This window comes from Triticum aestivum, chromosome 3B, assembly GCF_018294505.1.
Source record: "Triticum aestivum cultivar Chinese Spring chromosome 3B, IWGSC CS RefSeq v2.1, whole genome shotgun sequence".
NCBI lineage: Eukaryota > Viridiplantae > Streptophyta > Magnoliopsida > Poales > Poaceae > Triticum > Triticum aestivum.
Genome location: NC_057801.1, coordinates 372,626,503 through 372,634,589, shown reverse-complemented (window position 1 = coordinate 372,634,589; position 8,087 = coordinate 372,626,503). Strand labels below are relative to the sequence as shown.

At 45.4% G+C, this 8,087-nt stretch overlaps 1 protein-coding gene across 1 annotated transcript; it reads right to left on the bottom strand.

Moving 5' to 3' along the window:
• Positions 1–300: 300 nt before the first annotated feature.
• On the bottom strand, positions 301–6,432 carry LOC123069940 (uncharacterized). Its single transcript, XM_044492924.1, has 4 exons — positions 6,032–6,432; positions 5,403–5,508; positions 4,743–4,886; positions 301–804 (listed from the first exon to the last, which is right to left on the bottom strand). Exons 1-4 carry the CDS (start codon positions 6,289–6,291, stop codon positions 550–552), a joined length of 765 nt encoding a protein of 254 aa, XP_044348859.1. The 5' UTR covers positions 6,292–6,432; the 3' UTR covers positions 301–549.
• Between the last annotated feature and the right edge of the window lie 1,655 nt (positions 6,433–8,087).

Sequence of the window (8,087 nt, the reverse complement as noted above, 5' to 3'; positions counted from 1 at the left end):
CAAACCTACAAACTTCCTACGAAAATCCATTCAATAAAACACCATAAGATTAGCGGTGAAATGGCTCATCCAGAAATTTAGCCAAATTCAAGACTTAAACAGGACCTCGCTTACCACACGGTAGGCGCGGTTGGCAAACTTCAAATCAGGACCTCACTTATTAGCTCCCACAAAGCTACACTAGAACTGGGGAAAAAAATGCCGATATTGGACCAACGACCAGTCCTACTTGTTGAGCCTGGCGCCATAATGCATATCCAAACCCAGCTAGTACTCAGGAGTAATACTTCCTTAAGACAGTTGTAAAACCATAGTTTTCATTCAGCACTGAATTTAGGCTCAATATTGTTCGTACAACTTCCACTCCTAGCAGCAATAGAACTCATCAGTTGCTGCATATTTGCATGATTTACTGCTCAATCACACAAGGGGAAAAAGGGGAGTCCTTGGGAAAGAAGGTCGCTTCACCGCAACTTCATACATACATCGACCCTCTTCCCTCGCATTCTGCAATCTTGCTTTCTGAGCAGGCAAAACCTTTGGAATACTTCAATTTTGTGGTTGTTCTTCTTGTATCTCTCCATCTTCAAAAAGATCATCATAAGCAACAGGCACACGAATCCTGTCGGCTACTGGTTTACGAGGTTCAGCTTTATCAACAGAAGGAGGTGCTTCCTCTGCATCGACCAAGTGCTCAGGGTCATCATGTGCTTCAATTTCCTCGTCAACTAGCGCGGTGCCCTGTGAGCTTGCATCTTCATTTCTGCTCATCTGTGGTCTGCCTTTCGTATACATGAACTGCTTCTGAAAGGAGAAAGTAGCAAAATCAATTAGACATAATTAAACATGGTAGTGGTAGCAAAGACCATTCAGATCGAGTAAAAGTGCAGTAAAATGGTACTTCACCGTACCAATCAGCACCATCAGTTGTAATGTTGGTATATAAAAAGAGAATGAGAAAAATGTAGCACAAAGTCCGCCTATGTTGTCTCAACATAGCCGGTCCCAAGCCCGGGTAAAGGAGAAGGGTTGTGATAGGCTTGGCAAGCCAACGTAAAAACTCGGCCACTCTTATGGAGATGAAACCCAAAAGATTTTCGTTGGGGCGTAACCCTCTCAGCGACGCACTACATCAGAACCCAGGTGTGGTGTCAAATGGGCAAGGCCCGGCCGTCACCCCCTGGTGGCGCGCCGTATCTTGATCCGGATACGGTGGCAAGTGAGCGAGGATCGGGTCGTCGCATCCTTAGTGGCGCGCTACATCGGCACCCGGATGGAGTGGAAAATGAGCAAGGGTCTTTGCATTTGACTCGACGAGTGCGAAGGGTAAGGAAGCTAGCCGAGCCTAGGAGGATTCGCTTAGGTAGCTAGAACATAGGGTCTCCGACAGGGAAGCTTCAGGAGCTAGTTGATGCAGCGGTGAGGAGAGGTGTTGATATCCTTTGCGTCAAGGAAACCAAATGTAGGGGACAAAAGGCTTCAAGCTGTGGTACATGGGGACGGCTGCAAATAGTAATGATCAACAAAAGCCTCAAGTATGGAGTGGTAGACGTCAAGAGACGTGGGGACCGGATTATCCTGGTCAAGCTAGTAGTTGGGGATTTAGTTCTCAATGTTATCAGCGCGTATGCCCCGCAAGTAGGCCACAATGAGAACACCAAGAGGGAGTTCTGGGAAGGCTTGGAAGACATGGTTAGGAGTGTACCTGTTGGCGAGAACCTCTTCATAGGAGGAGACCTCAATGGCCACATAGGTACATCTAACACAGGTTTTGAAGGGGTGCCTGGGGCTTTGGCTATGGCATCAGGAATCAAGAAGGAGAAGATGTCTTAAGCTTTGCTCTAGCCTATGACATGATTGTAGCTAACAACCTCTTTAGAAAGAGAATCACATCTGGTGACTTTTAGTAGTGGCCAACACTCTAGCCAGATTGATTTCATCCTCTCGAGAAGAGAAGATAGGCGTGCGTGCCTAGACTGTAAGGTGATACTTGGAGAGAGTGTTGTACCTCGGCATAAGCTGGTGGTTGTTGACTTCCGCTTTCGGATTCGTGTCCAGCGGGATAAGCGTACCAAAGTCGCTAGAATGAAGTGGTGGAAGCTTAAGGGGGAGGTAGCTCAGGCATTCAAGGAAAGGGTCATTAAGGAGGGCCCTTGGGAGGGAGGGGATGCAGACAATGTGTGGATGAAGATGGCGACTTGCATTCGTAAGGTGGCCTCGGAGGAGTTTGGAGTGTCCAGGGGAAGGAGAAGCGAAGATAAGGATACCTGGTGGTGGAATGATGATGTCCAGAAGGTGATTAAAGAGAAGAAAGATTGTTTCAGACACCTATACCTAGATAGAGTGCAGACAACATAGAGAAGTACAAGATGGCGAAGAAGGCTGCAAAGCGAGTTGACAGTGAAGCAAGGGGTCGAGCGTGTATGAGGACCTCTACCAACGGTTAGGCACGAAGGAAGGCGAAAGCGACATCTATAAGATGGCCAAGATCCGAGAGAGGAAGACGAGGGATATTGGCCAAGTCAAATGCATCAAGCACAGAGCAGACCAACTCTTGGTGAAGGACGATGAGATTAAGCATAGATGGCGGGAGTACTTCGACAAGCTGTTCAATGGGGAGAATGAGAGTTCTACCATTGAACTGGACAACTCCTTTGATGAGACCAGCATGCGTTTTGTGCGGCGAATCCAGGAGTCTAAGGCCAAGGAGGCTTTAAAAAGGATGAAAGGAGGCAAGGCGATGGGCCCTGATTGTATCCCCATTAAGGTGTGGAAAGGCCTTGGGGACATAGCGATAGTATGGCTAACCAAGCTTTTCAACCTCATTTTTCGGGCAAACAAGATGCCAGAGGAATGGAGATGGAGTATATTAGTACCAATCTTCAAGAACAAGGGGGATGCTCAGAGTTGTACTAATTACCATGGAATTAAACTGATGATCCATACAATGAAGCTATGGGAGAGTCATTGAGCACCGCTTAAGAAGAATGACAAGCGTGGCCAAAAATCAGTTTGGTTTCATGCCTGGGAGGTCAACCATGGAAGCCATTTTCTTGGTACGAAAACTTATGGAGAGATACAAGGAGCAAAAGAAGGACTTGCATATGGTGTTCATTGACTTGGAGAAGGCCTATGATAGGATACCGCGAAATGGCATGTGGTGGGCCTTGGAGAAACACAAAGTCCCAGGAAAGTACATTACCCTCATCAAGGACATCTACGAACAAGTGATGTCGATATTGATGACTTCCCGATTAAGATAGGACTGCATCAGGAGTCAGCTTTGACCTTTGAACCCTTATCTTCTTGCCTTGGTGATGGATGAGGTCACAAGGGATATACAAGGAGATATCCCATGGTGTATGCTCTTTGCGGATGATGTGGTGCTAGTTGACAATAGTCGGACGGGGGTAAATAGGAAGTTAGAGTTATGGAGACAAACCTTGGAATTGAAAGGGTTTAGGCTTAGTAGAACTAAAACCGAGTACATGATGTGCGGTTTTAGTACTACTAGGTGTGAGGAGGAGGTTAGCCTCGATGGGCAGGTGGTGCCTCAGAAGGACACCTTTCGATATTTGGGGTCAATGCTGCAAGAGGATGGGGGTATTGATGCATCGAACCAAAGTCGGATGGATGAAGTGGCGCCAAGCTTCTAGCATTCTCTGTGACAAGAGAGTGCCACAAAAGCTAAAAGGCAAGTTCTACAGGACGGTTGTTCGACCCGCAATGTTGTATGGCGCCGAGTGCTGGCCGACTAAAAGGCGACATGTTCAACAGTTAGGTGTGGCGGAGATGCGTATGCTGAGATGGATGTGTGGCCACACAAGGAAGGATCGAGACCGTGACATACGAGATAGAGTTGGGGTAGCACCAATTGAAGAGAAGCTTGTCCAACATCATCTGAGATGGTTTGGGCATATTCAGCGCAGGCCTCTAGAAGCTTCAGTGCATAGCGGACGGCTAAAGCGTGCGGAGAATGTCAAGAGAGGTCGGGGTAGATGAATTTGACATGGGAGGAGTCCGTTGAGAGACACCAAAGAACTAGCTATGGACAGAGGTGCGTGGAAGCTTGCTATCCATGTGCCAGAGCCATGAGTTGGTCACGAGATCTTATGGGTTTCTCCTCTAGCCTACCCCAACTTGTTTGGACTAAAGGCTTTGTTGTTGTTGTAGAGAAATGTAGCACATCAGTCTTCAACATAGTGAAATTATTTTGGCATGGTAGCTATTTTACATTTATTACTTGATTTATAACAAAGATTGATTATAATAATTTTCTACATGAATCACAAAGGATCCACTCATGCTGTTAATACTAGTTCACTCAGGCTGGCTCATCTAGACTCAAAATTAACCAAATTATCTTAAGTTCGTCTATTTTTGCCTGCTTTTTGTGACAATGATGTGGCACGTACACAATTTTTTTTCCCTGGTGAATGGGAGTTGTAGGAAATGGCTATTGCACTAACCACTAAACAGCCATAAATGAGGAATGGTCGTGCAAAACATCCACTCATTCTGTTAATACTAGTTCACTCAGGCTGGCTCATCAAGACTCAAGATTAACAAAATTATCTTAAGTTCCTTAATTTTTGCCTGCTTTTTGTGACAACGACATGGCATGTACAAAAAAATCACGTCGCGAAAGGTTGCTGTAGGAAATGGCTATTGCACTAAACAGTCATACATGAGGAATGGTAGTGCGAAAACTAGCACTTTGACAAGTCACATAAATATCTTACCTCAAGCTCCCTTCCCTTCACCATAATTTCCTTGTATGCCTTTGGCTCTCGTGATTTCAAGATGTTCCAGAGGATTCCACCACCTGTCCGGAAACGACTTCCATCAGCAATTGTCTGCCCACCACACTTCTGAATGGCCTCAACCTAGAATAGAATGTACTTAGCAATAGATAACAACTCATGAATACTAAACTTTACAGGTTCTAAAATATTGCTATCTGATTATATAAACAGCAAGAATTATACAAGGCACAGCTTTAAAATAGGAACTTAACTGCAATTGGATTTTTTTCACCAAGCATAGAAGGAAATATTATTCAGTGACTCTTCAGAGAAACTCCAAACTTCTCAATTACTTAAAACAAACTAATCCGTGGAACTGCAAAGAATCAAGGCAGTAATATTTGTAAGAGCAACAGATTTCCTATGAAGGGTTACAAGGGTATGCAAGTCCATTGGGCAAATACCTACCAGTCCACACCACTGAGGCACAAACAAAAACAGAGAGGTCCAGTACAATAGCTTACACTAACAAATTATGACATATTTGTGCTTTAGTAAGAAAATGATCCATCTCAACCAAGACAGTAAACTTTTCAAAAGTACGTCAATTGATAAACTGAACCTCCTTACATACTGTTCAACAAAAGAATTGTATACCTCTCGTACAAGATCGCTGACAGCAGAAACACCAAGGCAGCCAATAGCATTCCAGACAAGGTATGACTTTTTCTCCTTCAAGCGCCTGCACGTGTCAAGTACAAAACTGCAAAAGGTATAAAGGATTGGGCAGTTAGCAACCTAAAATAAATAACACAACGAAGCAAAATAATTTGCCTTGACAGGCTGGTTGGGCAAACCAAAGTAGCGATAGCTTTATACAAGTGTTGGAGTATTGGATTACAAGTCAGTTGGAAAACTAAACTCTGTATAATCCTCTTGTGAAAAGAAGTCTCTGTATTCATGATAGCAATTAACTAATTTCTATTAAAATGTGCAATGTTTGTTGACCATATAGTGCAATTGCTTCGTTGCATTCAGTATCATCAACACGGTGTGAGCATTTTACTTCATATAAAAATTTCACATAGAAGAAACAAACATTTCGAAAGGATGATCAAAACCATTATACGTATAAACCAATTTCCGCAATAGTCTACTCAATACTCCCGATTTGTGAAACAAAAACATATAAAACAAATAGCAGGTGGTATATACACAAACATTAATTTTCTAATTTCGTCTCGGGCATAACCAAAACCCTAAGCGAGTGGTGCGAGGGTTTTTACCGATTAATGTCGCCGATCTTGGTGGGTGGCCCATCAGGCCTCCCCCTGTTCTTACTCCTCCCGGACTTTCTCTTCTTCTTTTTCTTGCCCGCCGGTCCGCCCACCTGCGCACCACCGCCAGCGGTTCCTGCTCCGGCGGCGGGGGGGTCGGGGATGGGGGTTTCGTCCGCCTCCGCGTCAGCCATCTCGACGTCATCTCCGCCGAAATCTAGGGTTTCCTCGTCGAGCACGGCATCCAGGATGCTCTCGCCCCTCTCCATTGCCGCCGCCACAAGCAGCAGGGGCCCCTCACGCCCTCGCCGCTCTATTCGCCGCTCTTTTGTCGCAACAAAACGAGGAGCGCAGCACAAAGAGGAAAGGGACGCCCAATATGGTGGGCAAGGCTTTTGGTCTCAGGCGCGGTCATGCGTCATGGGCTTCTTGGCCTTGGTTTCTGGCAGACAGAACAAGCGGCTAGAGCAGCACTCTGGGAAACCTAAAAAAAAAAGCAGCAGTCTTTTTTTTCCCAGAGTATGCCAATGACATACTCCCTCAAGGCTACAACCCACACCAATACCTAAATCCTAAGCATGCCCTCTCACAAATTTGTGGAGTACTACAACGCCCAAACCAGCTTCTTTCCACGCCTTGATCTCATCGAAGATGTGTCTGTGCAGTTGTGCCACCGTCATAACTTGATCTGCACGGTTGAACACTCTACCATTCATTTGTTTCCAAAATTCCCAAGTAACTGTCGTGACCAAAGTGTTGAACCCTCTCTTGTTTGCGCGTGGAAACTTAGCCCGGAGCCACCAATCAATTAAAGTATCATCCCTGTCGGGTTGTCGCACGGTAATGTTAAGATTCCTTAAGCATAGATTCCAAATGTCTCTCGCGTACCCACATTGAATGTGGATGCGCTCTGCCTTATCCTCATCCTGGAGGCAAGTATAGCACGCCGATGGGGCTTCCTGCAGATCGTGCCTGGCTCTGCGATCCGATGTCCAAATCCGGTGTTGCACTGTCAGCCAAACGTGGATCTTGCACTTGAGTGGGGCCCAGTTCCTCCATATGAAGGTATCAAAGGGGACACAATGCAATCCTAGGCACAATCTATCATAGACCGACCGCGCAGTGTAGGCTCCCGATGCATCACAAGGCCAGGTGAACTAATCCTCCACTGTCGGTCGCGTTGGACCGTGGTGATCGCCTGCTGCAGATGCAAGAGTTGGATGTGGGCTGTGAATGACAGCTCTCCCTGCACGTCGAACGGGCGGGTCGTACCCATTAAAGCATGTTGAATTGTCCTTCTGTTCATCTATAAAAACGCATCAATCTCAAGGGTCATTTTGGTGGGTTGGGCTGAGAGCGCGACAAATGGTGCGTCTAGCCGTCATCATGTATCCTGTGTTGGGCGCTCACTCCGTACAAATCCGCTTCTTGTAGAGGCATAGATTTGCTTCCGTGAGACGCACAGTTGTGCCTCTTGGAAAGAAAAAAAATGTGATTTTGGTTACGGGTTTTTCTTTTGGTTTGTCCGGGTTTTTCGTGAAAAAAAGTTCATCAAAACACAAGGGATCTAATTTCAAATATCTCGACACGAGAAATCCAACTGATAAAACGGCTTGAAATTTGGACGCACGGTTCAAGAAATGAAACGTTTTGAATAAACGAATCTAAGAAAAAAAACTCTCAGGTGGCGACAAGTGATGCACATGCAGCGTCACTTGTCAGCGCCTGAGAAGGTAAAAGTGATCTTTGCAATGATACACCTTAATTAATGATTTCATCAACAAAAAAAGGGGGCGCATATGCCCCGCTTATAACGAGGTTGCGGTAGAATGTAGGCACGAGACATGCATCTTGGATTCTTAAAAAAATCGTTGGTGGGCTTTCTATACGTTTTTTATACTCCACACAACACATAAATTCAGCCAAGTCCTGCTTGCTTTCGTATCAAGGAAGTGAAACTTTGTCTGCGTTTGATGTGATCTAAAGAGTATGTGAAAGCATAAGTACTTCCTGGATGATGTTGGTAATTAATATCAACATATCTCTTGTTGGACTAATATTTCCA

Excerpts from the sequence above, each read along its gene's own strand:
- LOC123069940 (XM_044492924.1), bottom strand. The coding sequence starts at position 6,291 with ATGGAGAGGGGCGAGAGCATCCTGGATGCCGTGCTCGACGAGGAAACC. Across the intron at positions 4,887-5,402 it reads TCAGCGATCTTGTACGAGAG|GTTGAGGCCATTCAGAAGTG; the intron begins GTATACAATTCT and ends ATTCTATTCTAG. Across the intron at positions 805-4,742 it reads TGAAGGGAAGGGAGCTTGAG|AAGCAGTTCATGTATACGAA; the intron begins GTAAGATATTTA and ends TTCTCCTTTCAG.